The 24,625-nt window shown below is 42.3% G+C and overlaps 2 protein-coding genes across 3 annotated transcripts in view; one reads left to right on the forward strand and one right to left on the reverse strand.

Annotated features, from left to right (window-relative positions):
- Positions 1-8,177: 8,177 nt before the first annotated feature.
- The window catches only part of tat (tyrosine aminotransferase), a 53,357-nt gene continuing 36,909 nt past the window's right edge, over positions 8,178-24,625 (reverse strand). For both annotated transcript variants that reach the window (XM_077711853.1, XM_077711852.1), the window contains exons 8-12: positions 21,214-21,366; positions 19,828-19,956; positions 14,126-14,209; positions 10,895-10,993; positions 8,178-10,796 (exon numbers count right to left, since the gene is read on the reverse strand). In XM_077711853.1, the coding sequence (XP_077567979.1) occupies positions 10,656-10,796; positions 10,895-10,993; positions 14,126-14,209; positions 19,828-19,956; positions 21,214-21,366 (606 nt within the window). In that variant the 3' untranslated portion in view covers positions 8,178-10,655. The remainder of the gene's footprint in view (positions 10,797-10,894; positions 10,994-14,125; positions 14,210-19,827; positions 19,957-21,213; positions 21,367-24,625) is intronic.
- LOC144193037 (uncharacterized) overlaps positions 23,653-24,625 on the forward strand; it is a 9,408-nt gene continuing 8,435 nt past the window's right edge. Inside the window, exon 1 of the mRNA XM_077711851.1 lies at positions 23,653-24,625. This exon is cut by the window's right edge and continues 1,906 nt beyond it. Coding sequence (XP_077567977.1) covers positions 24,589-24,625 — 37 coding nt within the window. The 5' untranslated portion in view covers positions 23,653-24,588.

Below are 24,625 nucleotides of genomic sequence, written 5' to 3' on the forward strand. Positions count from 1 at the left end.
AGGGAGTTGGCGACCCTCCAAGCAACCAGGGTAAGGTGCCTGACCGTTCTAAAATTCTAGTGTCTCCTAAAGGAAGGGGGCTTGGCCAAGACTTAAAGGACTGGCACGGACGCCCGCCAGACCGGCCAGGCATTGTCATCGGCTGGCGCGGACGCCCGCCGGACCGACCTCTTCCTCGTCTCGTTTCTGGCTGGCATGGACGCCCGCCAGATCGGCCACGGCTCATCACCGGCCGGCGCGGACGCCCGCCAGACCGGCCACGCATTGTCATCGGCTGGCGCGGACGCCCGCCGGACCGACCTCTTCCTCGTCTCGTTTCTGGCTGGCATGGACGCCCGCCAGATCGGCCACGGCTCATCACCGGCCGGCGCGGACGCCCGCCAGACCGGCCACGCCTTGTCATCGGCTGGCGCGGACGCCCACCGGACAATGCCCTATCTCAAGTTTAGGAGAGTTTTAACAGGAGTGTATTGATTGATTGGGGCAGGTTGGTGGTTCGGTTTCGTCAACAGGTTGACTCTTGAGGGGGGAGGTGTTACGGCTGGCAGCCTGGACACACCAGTAGGAGGTGTTTTATCTCCAGCTCTGGCTCCACCCCTGTGACAGAGCCCTGCCCAGGCCAAACACAGCTGTAATTAATTCCCCAATCATCCCTCCTGCCCTTATTTAAAGCCTTTTCAGTAGTCAGTTCAGCCTTGCCTTCTTGCCCTGGCCCTTGCCTTGCTGAGTTGCAGGCTTGTGAGTATGTTACTCCATGTTATATTTTGTATGTGGTGTTAATGATTTTGGGTTGCATAGGGGGACTTGAGATAAGTTTAGACACCCTTGGGTATACATATAGTTTGTGCATTTAGACACAGTTATTCCCCTGTCTAGATTATATTACATCAGTTTAACGGTGGCATCCTTCGGTCCTGTATTTTTGTGGGTGTTCATTTGGACACCTGTCTGGGAGGGGGTTTTACCGTGTTTATTTGAGGGTGCCACTTTAATATCTCGTGCTTCCCCTATGTTATCCCGTAGTCTGTTTTGTTGACTTTATTGTAAATAAAAATAACTGAAGGCTACTTGCAGTGTGTGTCCGAACTCATCTTTGACCGAACCTGTCTGCTGTGATAGTTGCGACTCTCTGGTATATCATACCCCAGGGGGTGTCGTAACAAGTGGGGGCTCGTCCGGGATATCATTAAGATCTGTTATCACAGCAGCAGTTTGGTCATTGGTGGTACGGACTGCATGTGCAGTAGGCCGGTGAAGGCAAGGGCCCCTGTCTAGATGGAGAAAGATGAGGTAGGCAGGGATGGTGTCACCTTGAATGTAAAGGCTCTAGTTATAAATCCCAGGGCTCGTTTAAAAGGAAAACCAGAGGGATATGGTGCTGTATCTATTGGGGAAAATGCCCCCATTGCTCTAAAGATATTACGTATGCAATATGAGGCTAGGGATAGGGAGTATGCTCATCAGCTGGCCCTCAAGAAAATGGAGTTTGAAAAGGAGATTGAACTAAAAAGGCTGGACATTGAACTCTCAAAGAGTTCTAAAATGGTAGAAAGTAGGGGGTTTAAAGTTAGTGAAAGCCTTCCGCTTGTACAGCCTTTCAGTGAGACGAACGTCGAGGCGTGGTTTGGTGCGTTTGAACGGATAGCACTGTCCAATAAATGGCCAGAAGAAGGCTGGGCTCTAGTCTTACAAAGGAAACTGTCAGGGAAAGGCCTTGAAGCTTTAAGTACACTGTCGATAGAAGACAGGTTGGTATATGATAAGGTAAATAGAGCAGTGTTGCGCGTTTACGAACTGGTGCCTGAGGCGTACCGCCAAAAGTTCAGAAATCACAAATTAAAGCCTGGACAGGCCGTGGCTGAGTTTGGCCATGAGAAAGAAAAAGCTTTGGAGCTTGAGCGTGTAGAGAAAGCACGTGTAGCTCAAGAACGGCTTGAGAAAGAAAAAGCTTTGGAGCTTGAGCGTGTAGAGGAAGCACGTGTAGCTCAAGAACGGCTTGAGAAAGAAAAAGCTTTGGAGCTTGAGCGTGTAGAGAAAGCACGTGTAGCTCAAGAATGGCTTGCAAAAGAAAAAGCTTTGGAGTTAGAGCGTGTAGAGAAAGCACGTGTGGAGCAAGAATGGCTTGCGAGAGAAAAAGCTTTGGAGTTTGCACGTCTAGAGAAAGCACGTCTTGAGCAAGAGCGGCTTGAGAAAGAAAGAGTTTTGGAATTTAAGAGGCAAGAGAGAGAAAAAGCTTTGGAGTTTGCACGTCTAGAGAAAGCACGTCTTGAGCAAGAGCGGCTTGAGAAAGAAAGAGTTTTGGAATTTAAGAGGCAAGAGAGAGAAAAAGCTTTGGAGCTTGCACGTCTAGAGAAAGCATGTCTAGAGAAAGCACGTCTTGAGCAAGAACGGCTTGAGAAAGAAAGAGTTTTGGAATTTAAGAGGCAAGAGAAAGAAAAAGCCTTGGAGCAAGATCGACTAGAAAGAGAAAAGGCCTTAGAGCAAGATCGACTAGAAAGAGAAAAGGCCTTGAAAGCAGAGCGAAAAGAAAAAGAACTGATTGAAAGAGAAAATATTTTGGAGCAGGACAATTTAGAAAGAAAAAAATTGGAGCAAGAGTGGCTTGAAAAGGAAAACGGATTCGAAGAAAGAAATAAAATAGCACAATGCATGAAGAAAATGCCCGCCGCGAGGATCAGCCTGCAGAAAGCACCCCAAGTTTCGGTGCCGAGGCCACGCAAAGTACTCCTGTCGCCCCTGGGGCCGCCAGTCGCACCCGTGCCGAAGCCACTAACCAGGCTTCCGGTGCCGGCCGGCCTTCCAGGCACAGTTCTTTCTAGCACTGTTCTGCCCAGCACCGTTCTGGCCAGCGACTGCCCGCCCAGAAGTGGTAGCAATGCTCCGGCGCCCCTGGATGATGGTGCCGGCGACTGCAAGAGCGGCAAAGCTCTGGCACCCCTGGACGAGGGAGTTGGCGACCCTCCAAGCAACCAGGGTAAGGTGCCTGACCGTTCTAAAATTCTAGTGTCTCCTAAAGGAAGGGGGCTTGGCCAAGACTTAAAGGACTGGCACGGACGCCCGCCAGACCGGCCAGGCATTGTCATCGGCTGGCGCGGACGCCCGCCGGACCGACCTCTTCCTCGTCTCGTTTCTGGCTGGCATGGACGCCCGCCAGATCGGCCACGGCTCATCACCGGCCGGCGCGGACGCCCGCCAGACCGGCCACGCATTGTCATCGGCTGGCGCGGACGCCCGCCGGACCGACCTCTTCCTCGTCTCGTTTCTGGCTGGCATGGACGCCCGCCAGATCGGCCACGGCTCATCACCGGCCGGCGCGGACGCCCGCCAGACCGGCCACGCCTTGTCATCGGCTGGCGCGGACGCCCACCGGACAATGCCCTATCTCAAGTTTAGGAGAGTTTTAACAGGAGTGTATTGATTGATTGGGGCAGGTTGGTGGTTCGGTTTCGTCAACAGGTTGACTCTTGAGGGGGGAGGTGTTACGGCTGGCAGCCTGGACACACCAGTAGGAGGTGTTTTATCTCCAGCTCTGGCTCCACCCCTGTGACAGAGCCCTGCCCAGGCCAAACACAGCTGTAATTAATTCCCCAATCATCCCTCCTGCCCTTATTTAAAGCCTTTTCAGTAGTCAGTTCAGCCTTGCCTTCTTGCCCTGGCCCTTGCCTTGCTGAGTTGCAGGCTTGTGAGTATGTTACTCCATGTTATATTTTGTATGTGGTGTTAATGATTTTGGGTTGCATAGGGGGACTTGAGATAAGTTTAGACACCCTTGGGTATACATATAGTTTGTGCATTTAGACACAGTTATTCCCCTGTCTAGATTATATTACATCAGTTTAACGGTGGCATCCTTCGGTCCTGTATTTTTGTGGGTGTTCATTTGGACACCTGTCTGGGAGGGGGTTTTACCGTGTTTATTTGAGGGTGCCACTTTAATATCTCGTGCTTCCCCTATGTTATCCCGTAGTCTGTTTTGTTGACTTTATTGTAAATAAAAATAACTGAAGGCTACTTGCAGTGTGTGTCCGAACTCATCTTTGACCGAACCTGTCTGCTGTGATAGTTGCGACTCTCTGGTATATCATACCCCAGGGGGTGTCGTAACACCCTGAATCGGTGGCCAGCCGATCGCAGGGCACAAGGAGACGGACCACCACGCACACTCACGCCCATACCTAGGAGTAATTTAGAGTGTCCAATCAGCCTACCATGCACATCTTTGAAATGTGGGAGGAAACCGGAGTAACTGGAGAAAACCCACGCAGGAGAAAATGCTAACTCCACAAAATGGACATGAGCTGGATTTGAACCCATGACCACAGAGCCGTGAGCCCAACGCACTAACCACTTGCTCCACGGGCCGGCCGTTAATAAAAATAATGGCAGCTATTTTGTATTAGTTGAAACTTGGTATTTTGTGGTATTTGTAAGTTTCTTTGTGTGAGGATTATTAGTTTTAGATTATTATATATTTGCTTACAATGAAGAATAATTTGCTTTACTATTAAACTTGGCTCATTAGGATTATTAGTTTTACATTATTATATATTTGCTCACATTGAAGAACATGCTTTGCTTTACTATTACACTTAGTTTCATATTAATATATGTTTGCTTGCAACAAACTAAAGAACCTTAGTTAGACTAAAGACCAAAATGCCTTTGACTGCTTGGAGTGGACTAAAAACAAAAGATTCAAAGCACCTTGAGCTGCTCATGACCTTCATTTGTTTTGACTATTTTGACGGCTCACTTGTTTCCCACCCCTCCCTTTAGAGTTGAGCCGTCCATTGTAACTAGGGTCCTTCAAGTTAATAAACAAGAAAAGAAGCGTGTGACGCCAGAACAGAGCGGGGACTGGGCATGAAGAAATCCAAAAGATTGTCTTTTCTCTTTATTTGTGTGTGCATTTGGGAACCTATCACTTTGTAAAGAAAATTTTTTAGAGTCACCATTATTGGACGAGTAGTTAGCGCGTCGGCCTCACATTTCTGAGATCAAGATCTTCACTTGCACGGCATGTAATTGACACCAATGATAGCTCTGAACTCGGCCTTGTAGCTGAGCTGGAAGGTGATGAAGAAATGACATTGGATTAGCAGTAACGGTACTCGGACAATTCGCCAAAAGACGGCTCAATGCCGTTGTTGGCACTTCGGTTGTGATTGTGTGTTGGACTGTTACCTCATGATTGACCTTATTGGACGTTCTCTTCACTGCCCCTGTAAGCTGGGTGACTGATATCTGAATCACCAGCACCCATAGCACGTAGATCACCATCACTGGGAGGTGACTCTTTGACATCTGGCTCCTCATTCGGGCTGTCCGCACTGATCTGATCTTTTATTTTCGATCCTGACGCATGCAACTTCGTACAATGGTTGTGGTGGGACCACCTTGTAAAGACCTTGTCGTCTTGGCTCTTGCCACTTCCACCGCACATCTTGATGTACACTTGACTGCCTGGCACCACCGAGCCACCAGTCAGTTCCCTGGATTCAGGAACCCTCCTTTTCTCCTACACATAGATATATGCGTAGGAGAAAAGAAGGGTATCCTTCCAAAGATATATGTGTAGGAGAAAAGAAGGGTATCCTTCCATAGATATATGTGTAGGAGAAAGGAATGGTATCCTTCCATAGATATATGTGTAGGAGAAAGGAATGGTATCCTTCCATAGATATATGTGTAGGAGAAAAGAAGGGTTCCTGAATCCAGGGAACTGACTGGTGGCTCTATGTATAGCAGTTAGCTGCATTAGATAGTGTTTTAGTTAATTTTGCAGCTGCTCCAGAGAGTAACGCTAGCTACTAGCTAGCTACTATTTGCCTGGCTGCGTCTATAAAAAAACGGTGCGTTCTTTGTGTGTGTAAAATACAGAAATAGCTCTCGTTACTGACACCGGCTAAAAATACGATGCGCCGTATAGTCGTGAAAATACGGTAGTTTGCATGCGATAGCTCAGTGCGAGTGGTAGAGCATCTTACCAGTTCAACTTTGTGCGAGCATATATTTTGCTGAGTTTTGCTTTGAGTGTCCCATTAACTCTTGCTACCATGCCCTGCGATTGTGGGTGATACACACACCCTAACCTGTTTTATTCCCAATTCCTTTGCCTACTGTATGGACAACTCTCTGGGCTGAATTATGCATGATATACACATTACGCATTTATCAAGGCTGATATTTTAACAATGTCTGGCCAATCACAGCATGTTTAACTACGGTAAAATGGCAACGCCCTGAGCGAGCAGTAACGGGCAGAACTAAGTTTTTTCACGTTTTATGCAAGATACATTTTTGACTATAGCTCAGCCTTCAACACTATATATAATACTGGAGACTCTGGCTGACAAACTCTCCCACCTTGGATCCAACAAAAGAATCCTTTTACATCTGCTGGATTAAGAACTTCTTAACCAACTGTTCACAAACCGTTAAACTTGCTCCTCGCCTCTCCCTCCATTACACTGTGCCCCGGCTCCCCTCAAGGTTCTGTACTGAGTCCTCTTCTCTACTTCCGCTACACATATGACTGTACACCGACCCACCACTAACTCCATATCAACTTTGCTGATGTAATCACTGTGGTTGGACTCATCTCAGGGGGGATGAGTGCCTACTGAGATGAGGTCAACAAACTGTCTTTGTGGTGTTTGGTGAACAATCTCACATTCTCAAGCTCTCCTGGTCTACCAACACTACAGCAATGGTGAAGAAGGCAAAGAAATTAAAATGAGGGTACTCGGTAGGAACAACTTGGACATTAAGCTTCTAGTAACCTTTTATAGAGCCACTGTGGGGAGCATCTTGTCGTACTGCATTACAGTGTGGTACGCTGGAATTCCGGCAGCAGACAGAACAGCCATGCAGAGAGAGATCAATACTGCCTGGAAGATCGTCTGCTGTTCTCTGCCCTCACTGGATGACATTGCCAGCCCTCGCTATCTCAACATTGTTAGGGAACCATATCACCCTGGTCACAACCTGTTCCAGCTGCCGGCCTCTGGCAGACGCTACAGGTCTCACAAAACACGGACAAATAGACTTGGGGACAGTTTTTTCCCCAGAGCCATCAAGGTAAAACTTCTGTGCAAAAACTGTGTGCAATAACAACCTGCAATAATTACATTATGCAATACTTTAGAATTTACCTTGCCTTGACTTTTCCTTGAATTTGAGTCAAAGACGTCAAAATACATTTTATTTAGCGTTTTATCTCTATCTTTTCTCAATTTTGTTATAAATGACCGTATCATCCGCATTGTCTTGCGTTATGGCTTTTCATCTTGCAGTTTTGTATATGTCAAAACATATACAGTTGTGGTCAAAAAATTACATTCACTTGTGAAGAACATAATGTCATGCCTCTCTTGAGTTTCCAGTTGATTCTACAACCCTGATTTTTCTCTGATAGAGTGACTGGAACAGATACATCGTCGGCTGCTCTCTGCCCTCACTGGAAGACATTTCCAGCCCTCGTTGCCTCAGCAGAGCCAGGAACATTGTCCGGGACCCATACCACCCTGGTCACAATCTGTTCCAGCTGCTGGATATAGCCATATTTTAGTCACCAAAATCCATCCTTCTTCTTTCCCTCTTCTTTTCTATCGCCATCGAAGCTATTGCTGATTGTCAAGCCTGTCCTGTCGTAACTGGCATACGTTTTTATTTGATTTAGTACTGAATATGTTCCTTCCTTGTTGTGACAGACTTATTTGCTTCGTATTTGTCCAACCTTTCTTAATGATGTCCAGCTTTTCTTGAAAAGTCCGTCTTAAAAATGGCTTTGACAGTAAATCTCCAAAATTTCTTCTCCTTCAGCCATTGCGGGTTGACTAAATCGCTATTAAATCAACAACAATATATTTGCTTGTGCAGCTCGGTCCAGATAGTTTGGGAGCTCTGGCTAGTCCAGGCCATCACTCGCCAGTCATATTTGGTGAAAGTGATGACGTATTCTTACGCCTGCTAGAAGGCAATGACGTATCACTACGACCACGATAAGGCATGTCGTGTCGCCAACTTGGAATCTGATTGTTTAAAGCAAGTTTTATCGACGCTTGTTTTATGCAGCAGAGCCTGCAGAACTGATGGTGAGGGCCTTAAGGCAGATTAGTCAGATGCTCAAATATGAAAGCACAAATCTGGAAAGAACGCAACCAGGGAAAAAGCAATGAAAGGACAATTTGGAATTATTTAATAAGTATTCATAGAAAAAACAATTAACATCAGTCTGTGATTCAGATATTTTTTAGGCCAGCGGAGAAGGCCTTGCAGGCCCTGACGGTTCATCAATAATAATCAATTGCAATCATAATAATCATATTTAATCATAATAATAGGACATAGGCACGGCCGTCATCATCAACAAAAGCCATTTTTTATCATACCCAGAAACTGCGCATGACGAAATTGGTAGTGCTTCTCCCTAAGGTGCGTTTACTCGGCAAAAGACCTAAATAAGTGAGTTACGGACTCGTAATTTGGCATTCGATACCTCGCATCACCCCTCCCCATGCGGGTGACTTACCTCTCACTGTCTTTCACTTACCTTCAGTCAGCCAGTAGGAGGCAGATCACCACCCAAAACATCTATTCATATTACCTCAGAAAGAATGTGTTGTGTTACCGCAAATTTAGAGTTTTGATGGATATGGGGAAAAAACTGTCCTTAGCCTATTTGTCCGTGCTTTGTTGGACCTACAGCGCCTGCCAGAGGGCAGCAGCTGGAACAGATTGTGACCAGGGTGGTATGGGTCCCCTATGATGCTCCTGGCTCTACTGAGGTAATGAGGGCTAGCAATGTTTTCCAGTGAGGGCAGAGAGCAGCCGCCGATCCTCTGGGCAGTGTTTATCACTTTCTGCATGGCCTTTTAGTCTGCCGCCGTGCTTCCAGGGTACCACACTGTGATTAGAGAGAGTTCAAGATGGCGGCGCGCTCGGGCGCAGCGGCTCATTGCTCTCCAGTTCGTTCGTTGAAAGGCAAGACACCCAATTTCACGACTTACTACAAACTGACCTTCGATATCCCCAAGAACATCTGGAGACCTCCGGGATCTCTGAGGATATCCAACCCACCCAAAGTACGCTGTAGACGGCGAAGAGAAAGGAAGCAAAAGAGCGGATTCCGGGCGGCCATTGCGGCTAAGCTACGACAACAACCACGCCGAGCCCCGCTTCCTAGTATCTTTTTGGCAAACGCCCGATCCATTACCCACAATTTTTGGCATGGATCTGCCTTCTACAGGCGAACTGGGGGAGGGTAAGTAAGAAGACAGTGAGAGGTAAGTGATACATTTTATTCTTGTTAGCATCGGTGAGGCAACTTGCAGTCGCCGGATTGATGGCGCTCAAGAGGTGATGCGATGTTTCCCTCGTGGCGGAGTGCTAACAAGTCTGAATATGTCAGTTAATGGGTCTTTCCTGGGATGGCGGACCTGTGGAGAAGCACTATACAATTTCGTCATACGCAGCTGAGGGTATGATGACTACTAGGCTTTTTGTCAAGTCAATGATGATGACAATGCCTATGTCTGATATTTATATATATTGTAGCATCCTTTTTTAAGTAGCCTACAGATTACTGTGCTGTGGCATACTGGGCACAGACAGAACTGCTCTTAATATTGCCTGATAAGCTTTGCCATTAAGAACAATGTTCGAAAAAAAATCTTTCCAAACAGTTCTTTAATGTACAGCGGTACCTCTAGTTACGAAATTAATTGGTTTCAGAATTTGTTTTGTGTCTTACAATTTTCATGAATAGAGCAGCATTTTACATTGATTCAAATAATAATTTGTTCTACAATCTTTAATACTACCCACTATAAACCCTTTAAAAATGATAAATGTATACCAATTTTGTATGAAATATATATGCAAAAACAGCAAAAATATAAGAAAACTATTTATTAAGCCAATAAAATGACGCCACAACACCAAACCAAGCAATAATACAAAAGCAACTCAATTCAAACATGCCGTCGTTGGAGGGATTGGTCTAGCTCAAATTTCTCTCCCTTTCTCTTACCCGTTGTTGCCATATGGCCATGTGGTGATCCTTGTGGTGCATTTGTGGGTGCAGGGGTTGATGCGTTTGAAGTGTTGCTGGAAGGGGTTTAATTGGTGGCTACAAAAAGTGATCCTATGGGAAGCGTTGCAGTATTTTCTTGTCTATTATAATATATAGGCCATACCTCTTGATGGCTGGTAATTTGGATAAATGATAATGTATTTAGTAGTGTAGATGGATGACAACGTTAATGACTGACATTTTTTTCATTTCAAAGTGTTTCATAACCTGAAAAATTCAAAAGTTGAAGCATTCTTAAGGAGAGGTCTTACTGTATATTTAAATGTTAGGGTCTTTTAGTGAATAATCGAGGTGCAATTTTCATATATAGCTCCTTTAAGAGGAAAGGGACCTACCAATATGTATGTGCCAAATATATATAAAGATTAAGCGACTAATGTATAACTAACAATTAGACAAACATACAAAAACACAACAGGGGCCTAACATCAGATGCTTACATCATATAAATACAAGAACTGAATGTTCAAAAGACTTTGAAGGACCATTACTATTCAAAAACCATGTAGGTGCACAGATACAATCTCATTTTCATTCCTCCCATTTGTGTAGTTCAGTATCAGTGATCAAGGCCATTATCATCTTGTTTGTCTGGTCGATAGTGGCACTGGCAGAAGTCCCTGATCCGACCACATGCATCAAGCATCATATCTTCTGGGACTGTCACCACAATGCGGAAGAAGTTGGCATACTCAAAAGCCTGTGAGACAAATGATTGATTTTATGCTGCAGCTTGTGTAGGGGTATTTTTATGTCAAATTATCAAAATAATTAAATATGTTGAAGGTCAGAACTTACTGTAGCAGGCAGACAAAAAACTGACTGTTCGGTCACCAGTTTTTCAGTAAATTCAACATCATTTTGAAAATCTGGGAAGTGTTCTATGTCAATTCCAACCTGACAAGGCACACACAAAACAACGTTTTATTCTGGACAGATGACATCTCCATGTGCATACGAGAAACGTATTTGTAAATGTAAACAAAAATACAAATATATTCCCATTTCTAATAATGGAATTAAACATTAAAAAGCCAGAATTCCTATGTCTGGTCAAAATGATGGCATTTTTTTCTCAATGTCATTACTGTTTTATCCACCCAAATGTGCGAATGTCCCCCATTGCGTGTCCTTCCTTGTGACAACAATAATTCTCATGCTGCTATTTAACAGTTACAGCATGAGTCTGACATCTGTTTTCAAGCCCCTATGTGCTTCTGTGCCTGGGTATAAAACGTGACACTGTCATAACAATCGTATCATCTCATTTTCTGAATCGCTTTATCCTCATTAGGGTCGCGGGGCTGCTGGAGCCTATCCCAGCCGACTCCGGGCTCCAGGTTAAACAAGCAGGTGTCTGCTTAAAAATAGTAACACCTCACTGCAATCAATCGAGTACACTTCTTAAACACCCGATTAGTGAAAATGAGGTTTAGTTGTTAAAACGCTGCAGTCACTGGTAAAATTATTGTTTAATGATACAAAAACTGTCTAGATAACAAAGCATTCATTTATAAATTAATTCATTTTCTGAGCCACTTTATCCTCATTAAGGGCGTGGGGGCTGCTGGAGCCTATCCCAGCCGACTCCGGGGCAGAGGCCAGCCAATTGCAGGGCACAAGGAGACTGGCAACCATGCACACTCACACCCTTACCTAGGGACAATTTAGAGTGTCCAATCAGCCTACCATGCATATTTTTGGAACCCGGAAGAAACCCACGCAGGCCGGGGGAGAACTTATTTTATTTTATTTCGTTTTTTTTTTTTAATTATATGCCGGCTTCCACCACTTCAACCTGCTGCCCCCTGGAAACCGCTACAGTGATATAACTGCAAAGACAAACAAACTCGAAGACAGTTTCTTCCCAAGAGTTGTCAATACTCATACCATATCAATACTATACTCAACTCGAGTTCTGCACCTAGGACCTAATCAGGACTTATTACTACTACTTAAAATACTTAGTATTTATTATTTGATCTGTAATCTATCTATTACTATTTTGTGAATGTGTTCATCATTACTATTTAGTGATTATTTATCATTACTTTATATTGATTTTTATGTGTTTGCCTGTTTGTTATAATGTCTATAGACTCAGCTAGCGGTGCAACTAGGCATTGAACGTCTCCAAAAACCATGGCACCATCCTGGACACCCATCCTAGACTGACGGAACAAGCTCGCTCCGCTCTGCTGACCTCACTTGGACTACTTATTTTTTTCTTATTTATTCATTATTTAATGATTATTTATCGATGCTATATATTGATTGTGTCTGCTTGTTTGTTGTTGCATCCATAGACTCAGCGAGTGGTGCGACTTTGCGCTGAACATCTCCAAAACTAACCATGGAACTCATCCTGGACATCCTGCTGACCTGTCGTGGACTACTTATTTATTGATTTATTTCTCCGTCTGCTGTTATTTGTGCACCATGTGGTGACAGTTTTAAATCTCATTATACTTGTGTAATGACAATAAAACCATTCAATTCAAATACAATTGAACATGCAAACTCCATACAGATGGACATGACCTGCATTTGAACCGAGAACCCCAGAGTTGTGAGGCTGACGCGCTAACCAATGGTCGCCCGTCTTAGCAATAGTTGCATGTTAAATAATGTGATTTTGCGTTTAATATTTGTCTACTGGCAAACCTGACAATAGTGCTATCTCAATTGTCATTGGCTTCAGATATTTGTGATTCACATACTTTCATCACCCACCTTTCAAAGTAGATCGGTTATCGTTCCGCTTAAATTAGGTCATTTAAAATTCGACCATTTTAAATTGGATTTTATGAATGGGCAACCAATCGCCAGGACAAGCACTAATATTGGAAATAAATATTACCAAATATTTAGGTTATGTACCACCAGCTTATCAAGGGTCCATAAAAAGACGCAAGCTTGCATAAAAGATTGTGTTCTTCCTCTGAAGCTGACAAGAGCAGAGTGGGTTGATTCATTCTTCCATTATTTAATTTCTCATGGTCAAATGTGCAAACGCCTGCCTATGATCCCAGATCCGAAAAGGAGCTTTTGGTCGGACGGTCGCACTATTACTACCGCTACCCTATTCCACTTTGCGGCCCCACCCTGATTGTAAATTGTTACGCATGAGGCCATATTGCATGGGTGTTTTTTAATTTCGGACCAAGGGAGCCTGTTACCGTGTTCACTCTGGAGAGTGAACTCCAAGATCAATTTGCAGTATCAATTTTATATTTGTATTTTATGCATTGTAATCTGGGCGGCCCGGCATCTTGAGTGGTTAGCAAGGTGACCTGACAGCTCTGGGGTCCTGGGTTCCAATCCAGATTGGTCCACCTGTGTGGAGCTTCCATGTTCTCCTCGGGCCTGCGTGGGTTTCCTCCAGCTACTCCGTTTTCCCCCCACAGTCCAAAAACATGCATTGTGGATTGATTGGACACTCTAAATTGTCCCTAGGTATTGGTGTTGGTGTGTATGGCTGTCCATCTACTTGTGCCCTGTGATCGACTGGCCACCGATTTAGGGTGTCCCCTGCCTCTGGCCCGAAATCAGTTGGGATAGGCTTCAACACCCCCCACGACCCTAATGAGGTTAAAGTGGCTCAGAAAATGAATTAATTTATAAATGAATGCTTTGTAATCTGGACAGTTTTTGTATCGTTAAACAATAATTTTACCACTGACTGCAGCGTTTTAACAACTAAACCTCATTTTCACTAATCTGGTGTTTAAGGAGAGTACTCGATTGATTGCAGTGAGGTGTTACTATTTTTAAGCAGACACCTGATTGTTTAACCTGTCTGTGCTGGATCGATTCGAAGAGAAATCGAAATACACGGTGGCTTTTGAGGACCAATTTGGAAAGCCATAGTATAAAGTATGCACCATTATTTCAACAAAAGCATTTCTCTGCCAAAAAAGAATGGTAGCATAATCAATTTCATAATATGAATAAGTGGACAAATACTGTAGTTAAAAACTCAACAGGCAGCTAATTTGCACAACATTCATTCCCACTTGTGATACTGACCATCAAGTACATGGCTCCTGAGGGCATGATGGGTTTCAAACCAGGCACAGAGGACAGCTCATTAAAACAAATCTCAGCATTGGACTGTGGAAGGAAAAGATACACTATTATGTCATTAAGATGGACCACAATTGCACTGCACACTGCGTAACTGTTAAAAATGATTTCATTTTTTGGCATTCATATTTTAATTTTGATTTTCAATTAACTATTTTCAGTTACCTATATTTGTTTTTTTTTTTATGTATTGAGTCTCGGGGACCTGCATTGAGTAATTCAATGGATCCCCTACAAAAAAATATTTAATCTATGTCTATTTCTTCATTTTGAAATGATAAACTTTCTAAATAGTAATTATGGTAGGAGAGAGATATAAGTAGCATATTTAATGATGCATGTTGAAAATTTAATCGTAAAAAATACTATTCAGTATGATTTTTTTTTAACACATTTCCTATTTTGCTGCTTACAAACAAAGAATGGTGAGTCTTAATGTCTGGAGTTTAGTGAAGTCCCCCTATGATTGTTCATATTTTAATGTCAATTTAGAAAATGCAGATGATCAGAGGAGGGTTTAGAGGCCGGTTGATCAATACATTGATCGCTAATGTGGAAAAAAAATCAGAAAATCACTGTTTGATTTTTAAAGAATTTATTTGCAAGTCAATGGTGGAAAATAAGTATTTGGTCAATACCAAAAGTTAATCTCAGTACATTGTTATTTACCAATAATGGAGGCCAAACATTTTCTGTAACTTCAAAGGCTTTTCAAACACTTTTGCTGGTATTTAGGCTCATTCCTCCATGTTTTGGGGCTGCTGTTGGGCAACACTGACTTGAAATGAACTAAAAACAAATTAATTCGTTCCATTAACAAATTTAAATGAACTTGGATTACGATGCAGAATACTCAAAAAAAATTAATCTAACTTTACACTAAGATTTATTCACATTTTATTTTACATTTTTGTACCATTCTTCTGGCCGGGTTGGCTCTGTATGCCCCAACTCCAACCTGACTTTTAGGCTGTTTGCTGTTGTATTCCCTTCAAAATATTCCGAAAATGATGCACACAAATGTCCTCACAATAGGATAACGCACGGCCTCTTGCCAACGAGAAGTAGTCTTTAATTAGCGATCGCTCCGCCAATAGGAGCTAACAGGTGAAGGGGGGGGACACCGAAAAAAAAGCAACGCTCCGTCCACAAACGCCCACAAACGCTAAAATGGAAAAGTCAAAGGAGCTCAGCATGGATCTGGAAAAGGGAATCCTTCATTTGAACAATTCAGGAAAGTCACTTGGACACATTTTAATGTAGCTGCAGGTCCCAAGAGCAACAGTGCAAACAATTGTTTGCAAGTATAAAGTGCATGACGCTGTTTTGTCACTGCCACGATCAGGAAGAAAATGCAAGCTATCACCTTCTGCTGAGAGAAAATTGGTCAGGAGGGTGAAGATTCAACCGAGAATCACCAAAAAGCAGATCTGCCAAGGATTAGAAGCTGCTGGAACACAGGTGTCATTGTCCACAGTCAAGCGTGTTTTGCATCTCCACCGACCGAGCTGTGCAAGAAGGAACCCCTTGCTCCAAAAGTGGCACCTTAAGGCCCGACTGAAGTTTGCTGCTGATCACATGGACAAAGATAAGACCTTCTGGAGGAAAGTTATATGGTCAGACGAAACGAAAATCGAGCAAACCTTTTCTACAGTCGCCAGGATTTATTTACTCTCAAGTGGAGATGCGATACATCCATCACAAGAGATTACCAACGGACCTACGATATCCCCAAGGACATCTCGAGATCACCGGTATCTCCGTGGATAGTCAGCCCACTCAGAGTAGGACGGAGGCGGCGAAGGGAAAGGAAGCAGAAGCGCGGATGCCGAGCGTGCCTAGCTGCTAAGCTAAGGCAGCAACCACACCGAGCACCGCTTCCGAGTATCTTCTTGACCAACGCCAGATCCATCACCCACAAAATAGACGATTTGAAACTTCAGCTTTGTACCAACAGCTTTGTCAGGAAATGCAACATTATTCTCATCACGGAAACGTGGCTACACCCGCAAATCCCCGCACCGCGGTATCGCTAGCAAGACGCTATTCCGAAACAATCATTCAAAATAATTATTGGGGAAAAGCAAAGGCGGGGGACTTAGCATGTACATACACAATGAATGGTGCTCCAACAGTAAGATCATTAACACTCACTGCTCCCCGGATATAGAGCTATTGGCAGCATGGTGAAGGCCCTTCTGTCTACCTCGGTAGCAAACAATTGTCATTGTAATTGCTGTCAACATCCCACCGGATGCTAACGTTAGCACGGCACTTAGTCTACTGATAGCGGCTGTAAACAAACTTGCCCATCCTGGAGTCTTTATTGTCACTGGTGACTTCAACAAAGCATGTTTAAAGACTGTTCTGCCTAAGTTTATCCAGTACGTGAAATGTCACACCAGAGAAGATAAAACACTAGGCCATGTTTATTCTAATATCAAACATAGATTATAGAGCCACACTCTACCCTCACCTTGCTGGATAAGATCATCCCTGCCTATCCCTCACCCCGGCATACACCCCACTTCGGAGGCTAACAAGGCCACAAATAAAGATAATAAAAACATGGCCCGAGGACGCCCTTTCTCAGCTGCAGGACGTTTTTTCCCGCACCATTTGGGAACTTTTTGACTCCTCCAGGACTACTACACGGACACTGTACATTCCTACATCAAAAACTGCACAGAAAACATCACCGTTAATAAACAGATACAGGTTTTTCCTAACCAAAACCCTGGATGACCAGTTAGACACGGGCACTCATAAAATGCCCTCTCACCACACCTCAGGGCACAAGGTACAATACAGCGCCAGAGCAGAGCTGAAGAGAGGCATTAAAAAGGCCAAGGCAGCATATACAAGGATAATTGAGGAGCACTTTGCAGGAAATAACCCAAAGAAGATGTGAGAGGGAATATGACATATTACCAATTACTATAACAAGAATGTGTCTGTAGAGGAACTTATCTGTTTCTTTGCCCGCTTTGAGACTGACAAATCAGGCCAGTCTCAACACATCCACCACCATCCGGCAGCAGTACACCGAAGCTTCAGGAACATGAAGTGAGACAGGTACTGCAGACTGTGAACACCAGGAAGCCTGCTGACCCTGGCGGAGTACCTGGGAAGGTGCTTAAAGCATGTGCTGACCAGCTGACTGGTGTTTCCATAAAGACCTTCAATTGTTCCTTGCAACAATCCATCATCCCATTCTTCCTGAAATCTGCCACCATTATCCCTGTCCCTAAAATGACAACCATTGACAGCCTGAATGATTATGGGCCTGTTGCACTTACACCTGTGATCATGAAGTGCTTTGAAAAGTTGGTCGTCCGCCATATCAGGGATACAATCCCTCCCTCAGTTTACCCTCACGTGTTTTCCTGTAGAACAAAAAGGTCCACTGAGGACGCCATTGCCATACCTCTAGACACAGCACTGAGCCACCTGGAGCACCATGGAAACTATGTGAGGATGATTTTCATGGACTATAGCTCAGCTTCAACACTATAATACCGGACAATCTGGCTGAAAAACTCTCCCACTTTGGACTATCCTCTTCTATCTGCTACTGGATTAAGCACTTCTTAACCAACCATCCACAAACTGTTAGACTTGGTCCCCACCTCTATTCCTCCATTACACTGAGCACTGGCTCCCCTCAAGGCCTAGTCCTCTTCTGTACTCACTGTACACATATGACTGTACACCGACCCACCAGTCTAACTACATCATCTAATTTGCTCATGACACCACTGTGGTCGAACTCATCTCGGGGGAATGAGTCGGCCTACAGAGATGAGGTCAACAAACTGTCTTTGTGGTGTTTGGTGAACAATCACTAAACTAACGATATATAATATATTATATATGTTACTATATATAATAACTAAATACCATGAAAACAAAAAAAAATCATCCTGGACTTTTCCAAACGCAGCACAGATTTGGCCCCACTCCTCATAAATGGAGTATGCGTAGACAGGGTCTAGTCCTTCAAATTTCTGGGGTTCCACGTCACGGACAAGCTATCCTGGTGTACCAACGCCACGGCAGTGGTGAAGAAGGCCCATAAGCGACTCTATTTCCTGAGGGTACTCATGAAGAACAACTTGGACACTAAGCTTCTGGTCACCTTCTATAGAGCCACTTTGGAGAGCATCCTGGCATACTCCATTACAGTGTGGTACCCTGGAAGCACAACTGCAGACAGAAAGGCCATGCAGAGGGTGATCAACACTGCACAGAAGATCATCGGCTGGTCTCTGCCCTCACTGGATGACATTGCCAGCCCTCGCTACTTCAGCAGAGCCAGGAACATATATCACCCTGGTCATAACCTGTTCCAGCTGCTGCCCTCTGGCAGACGCTACAGGTTTCACAAAGCACGGACAAATAGCCTTAAGGAAAGTTTTTTTTCCCACAGCCATCAGGTCTCTGAACTTGAGTTAGCACGACACAATCCCTTAACTTTGGGGTGTGCAATAACAATGTGCAATATCTTGGAAATCTGTGCAATGTTTTAGAATCTGTGCAATATTTTAGAATCTGTGCAATATTTTAGAATCTGCAATATTTTAGAATCTGCAATATTTTAGAATCGGCAATATTTTAGAATTGTGTGCAATATTTTTGAGTTCACCTAGCCTGGATGTGACTTTTTATACTTTTATACTACAAGTTATTTATGTATTTTTACTGGGAAAACACTTTGAAAAACTTGGAGCAGAACCACCAATTTCGTTATACGCTGCTGTGTATGATGACAATATAGGCTTTTGAATTGGAATTGAATTTGATTCAGAGAAAAATTAGAGTTGTAGAAATAACTGAAAACTCGAGAGCCATGACATTATGTTCTTCACAAGTGTATGTAAATCTTTGAACACAATGGAAGAAAGTAGTTCCAAAATGAATGAATACAAATCTGACCAAGCTTAGGATTTCCTTGTTGAATTTACTGTATGTTGACTAAGCTGCCACTTGCAATTATACACCATCAAATAGCATAAAAAATATATTATTAATAATTGTTTTGCTCTTTTTTGCATATATATGATGTATATATTTCATACAGAATTGTTACACATTTATAATTTTTAAAGCATTAGAGGGTGGTATCAAAAATTATGAAACCAATCATGCTTATTCAATGTACATAATATTAATCTATTTACAAAAAATCCAAGTTCAAAAGCAATTCTGGAACCAATTTTGTAAGTTAGTGGAAATAGACCTGTAAGAGACTAGCCAATACCCTGACATATCCAAGTCCCATTCCACTTTGTGATATACGTATTACCCTATCCCAAAACTAAAACTACAGTCCTCATCAAACACTGCTGCAGTTTTTCAATATAAGAATAAAATAAAAATAACTTCCAACAACACCTCTTGATTTAAAAAAATATTTAGGACCAAATAATTTATTTACTTTATTATATTGAGGGAAAATGTAGCCTCTTTGAAATTCTCCCGCGATTTTATAATTTGACATACTGTAAATGTAATTGTCTTAAATAGATGTTCTAATGGTCTTACTTGTCTTCCATTTGGTATAATGGGAGTTTTAGTAACCACAAAAATTTATTTTAGGAGTACCTCTATGTTTGTCTTTCATTCTCACAAATTCATGAGTTTACCTTGAGTAAATGAATAGTATCATCATAGAAACGCTGACGTGTGTTGTTGAGTATTCCATCGAGGGCACCCTGAATGATAGTACAGGGTCCAAGAATACGTTGGCTGAGCTTCACGAGTCCAAGGCGAATCTGTAGATAGTACACAGTTTGCATATATATATATATATATATATATATATATATATATATATATATATATATATATATATATATATATATATATATATATATATATATATATATATATATATATATGTATATATATATATATATATATATATATATATATATATATATATATATATATATATATATATATATATATATATATATATATAGATATAGATATAGATATAGATATAGATATAGATATAGATATATATATATATATATATATATATATATATATATATATATATATATATATATATATATATATATATATATATATATATATATATATATATGTATATATATATATATATATATATATATATGTATATATATATATATATATATATACACGTGTGTGTGTATGTGTGTATGTATGTGTGCATGCATGCATGCGTGCATGCATGTATGCGTGTATGTATGTATGTATGTATGTATGTATGTATGTATGTACGTATGTACGTACGTACGTACGTACGTACGTACGTACGTCTTTATCTATGTGTATGTGTGTGTACATACGTACGTACGTACAAACACACACACACACACACATACACATAGATATAGACGGATAGACGGATAGACGGAGAGCCGGAGAGCCGGAGGGACGGAGGGACGGATGGACGGATAGACGGAGAGCCGGAGGGACGGATAGATGGATAGATACCGATGCGAATCCGCATCTGGATCGTCCTGTCCCGTCCCGTCCGCACACACACACACACACATGCACACACATACACACACATACACACACATACACACACATACACACACATACACATACATACACCTACACTTACACCTAAACATATTCATATATACATATTCATACGTTGGAGGCCCGGTGGGACGAGTGGTTAGCGCGTTGGCCTCACAGCGCTGGGGTCCTGGGTCGGTCCAACTGTGTTTGCATGCTTCTCGGGCCTGCGTGGGTTTTCTGCAGTTACTCTGGTTTCCTCCCACAATCCAAAGAGATGCATGGTAGTCTGTTTGGACATTCTAAATTGGCCCTAGGTATGAGTGTGAGTGTGAATGCTTGTTTGTCTCCTTGTGCCTTCCGATTGGCTGGCCACCAAGTCAGCGCCCCCCGTGACCCTAGTGAGGATAAAGCGGGTCCAAAAATGACATGAGATATTTATCCTCACAGACCCACACACTTACACACACCTACTTATGTGTGTGTGTGTGTGCAGACTGACATTAACTAACCTCTGATCCAAAAATGTTATTCCTATCATGGATGAGGATCCATCCCATCCTCCAACCTGGGACCAGCCAGCGTTTAGCCAGGCCTCCGCAAGAAATAATTGGTACATCATTGCTGAGAGATGCCAGGGAGGGGCACTCACACTCAGGGAAAACCTGAAAAAAATAACACAACTGATTAAATGTTAATTCAGTTTTGTCTTTGGGCCTGCCTGGAAGATATGTATGAAAATATTTGGGGAACATTGCCCCAAATACATATTTTCATCTCAACATTTTCCTAATAGATACCGATGACTTATACATACATACATACATACATACAGTGGTGCCTTGAGATACGAGCTTAATGCGTTACGGTATTGAGTTCGTATGTCGATTTACTCGTATCTCAAATCAACGTTTCTCATTGAAATGGACTAAAAACTAACTAATTTGTTCGAAACCTCTGAAAAAAAACACCTAAAAACAGGATTTGGAATGGAAAAACATTTTTATTTTTTCTAATTTACCATCTATTAACAGAGTAATAAATAACTAAAGATTATGATGTTTTATAGTACTAAAAGTAGACAGATTTTGCGGAGGGAAGAAAGACAGAGAGAGAGATCTTTTTGCATGGCAACGTGCTCATAACATCTTTCATCTCATTTTCTGAACTACTTTATCCAAAATAGGGTTGCGGGGGTGCTGGAGCCTATCACAACTGACTTTGGGCCAGAGGCGTGGGACACGCTGAATTGGTGGCCAGCCAATCGCAGGGTACAAGGAGACAAACAACCATTCACGCTCACACTTCAAGTAGGATAACTTGCACAATTGGTGGTAGACAAAATACTTATTTTCCCCACTGTATGTATATAGATAGATTTACAGTTGTGGTCAAAAGTTTAAACACACTTGTGAAGAACATTTCTCCACAACTCAGATTTTTCTCAGATAGAATGATTGGAACAGATACTACTTTGTCATAAAAAAACATTCATGAAGTTTGGTTCTTTTATGAATTTATCATGGGTTAACAGAAAAAGTGATCAAATCTGCTGGGTCAAAAATATACAGTGTTCCCTTGCTACTTCGCGGTTCAGCCACCGCGGATTCTGAGCGTCACGTTTTTTTTCGGGGGAAAAATTACAAATATTACATTGAGACAACATATTTTACAGTTTTTTTGTTATAACATGAATTTCACTCTCTCTACCCATATTCTGTATGGTGTACTGTATACAGGGGGGGGGAATAAAAATTAAAAAATAATAATGATAATAAAAAAAAATAAATTAAATTCAAATTAAGCATTTTTGAAGGGGCATTCCTACTTTGCGGAAATTCACTTATCGCGGGTGGTCCCGGTCCCCATTAACCACGATAACCGAAGGAACACTGTACATACAGCAACACGAATTAGCAATTTTGGTGACTTAGAAATTTATGTCAGTGAAATGAGCTTCATACCATGGCCTCTTAACTTCTTGTGAGTGATTATGAGTAACAGCTGGTGACTTGTCTGAGGCCATTTAAATAGGGCTCATTGGATGCATTGAATCGTTCGACCGTCAGTACCATTTATAAACAAAAAGATCAATCAGCAGGACCCAAATATTAAACATTGCACAATGGTTGCAAATCAATTGAATGATGCCATACAGTGCTACCGCATCATTTATGATGAAAAACAGAAGAAAACTGAAATCGTCATTAAATAGCTTCTTTTGGCCAGTTTCTAGCAAATCTCTCTCAATCTCTCTAATGTATGTATAAATGTTTTTTTTCACAACAAACCAATGCTGGTTACTTATACAAGCCTTAAACATACAAATGCACTTATATAAACCTTCAATGTACTTATATAGGCCTTAAACATAAATTATAATACAAAATATAGCACTGAATCAACTTCAATTTGAACAATTTCAACTTATCAACACTTTCAACTTATGAACAAACCTTCGGAACCTAACTCGTTCGTAAGTAGTGGATCGTCTATCGTCTGTTAACGGAGATCCCTCACTAGCTGAGCAACTGAAACGTTTCTTTGCCCGCTTTGAGACTGACAAATCAGGCCAGTCTCAATACCCCCACCACCACCCTCAGCAGTACACTGAAGTTTCAGGAACATGAAGTGAGAATGGTAATGCAGTCTGCTCAAAGCCTGTGCTGACCAACTGGCTGGAGTTTTCACAAAAAGTTTAAATTTTTCCATGCAACGATCCATCATTCCATCCCGCCTGAAGTCCGCCATCATTATCCCTGTCCCCAAAATGACTCTAGGCCTGTTGCACTCATGCCTGTGCTCATGAAGTGCTTTGAAAAGATGGTTGCCTGCCATATCAGGAATACACTCCTCCCTCCCTCAGTTGACCCTTACCATTTTGCTCATAGAGCAAACAGGTCCACTAAGAATAATATCGCCATTGCTCTACACAGCACTGGGCCACCTGGAGCACCATGGGAATTATGCGAGGATGCTTTTTATTGACTATAGCTCAGCCTTCAACACTATAATATCGGACATTTGAACTGACAAACTCTCCCACCTTGGACTACCCTCTTCCATCTGCTGCTCGATAAAGAACTTCCTAACCCACCGAATACAAACTATTAGACTTGGTCCATGTCTCTCTTCCTCCTTTACACTGAGCATTGGCTCCGTGTATGTATGTATATGTATATGTATATGTATATGTATATGTATATGTATATGTATATGTATATGTATATGTATATGTATATGTATATGTATATGTATATGTATATGTATATATGTATATGTATATGTATATGTATATGTATATGTATATGTATATGTATATGTATATGTATATGTGACAGGGTGAAGTAGTTGATGTTATACATGAGTGCAGGTGTTAAGTTAAAAAGGGACTCATGCCGCTAGCATGCGTTAAACACGGGGCGATGACGTAATGATTAACCAATGGTGCGTTAAACACGGGGCGATGATGTAATGGGTAACCAATGGTCATAGACCTTGGTATGGTATAATAACGGGCTATTCAGACATTTCTCTAAGTTGGTTCGAAATACAACGAAGGACCTGTCTGATTATTTCACCCGTCTTTTAAAGGCGAAATACTACCACCCCGTGGAAAATCACGGGTACAACATTTTTGGAGGCACCGCTGGGATTGCTGCTTTGATGACCAGTATTCACAACCTGACTACTGAATGCTGAGCCAGCAAAACCTAAACCACAACCAGGACAGACAGTGAGGAGAGGTGTTGTGGTGAAAAGGGACGTGAAGTTGGCAGAGTACTCGTCATCTGAGGCCAGTAGAGATCATCAGAGAGACGGTAAAAACGTGCCAGTTCAGTGTTCACTTTTGCATCATTAAACCAAACTCCTACTGTGTTGAGAAAATGGAAATGGAACGAGAGCAGTTACGCCTGGAAGTAG

The sequence above is a fragment of the Stigmatopora nigra genome, unplaced genomic scaffold (genome assembly GCF_051989575.1).
Source record: "Stigmatopora nigra isolate UIUO_SnigA unplaced genomic scaffold, RoL_Snig_1.1 HiC_scaffold_49, whole genome shotgun sequence".
Lineage (NCBI taxonomy): Eukaryota > Metazoa > Chordata > Actinopteri > Syngnathiformes > Syngnathidae > Stigmatopora > Stigmatopora nigra.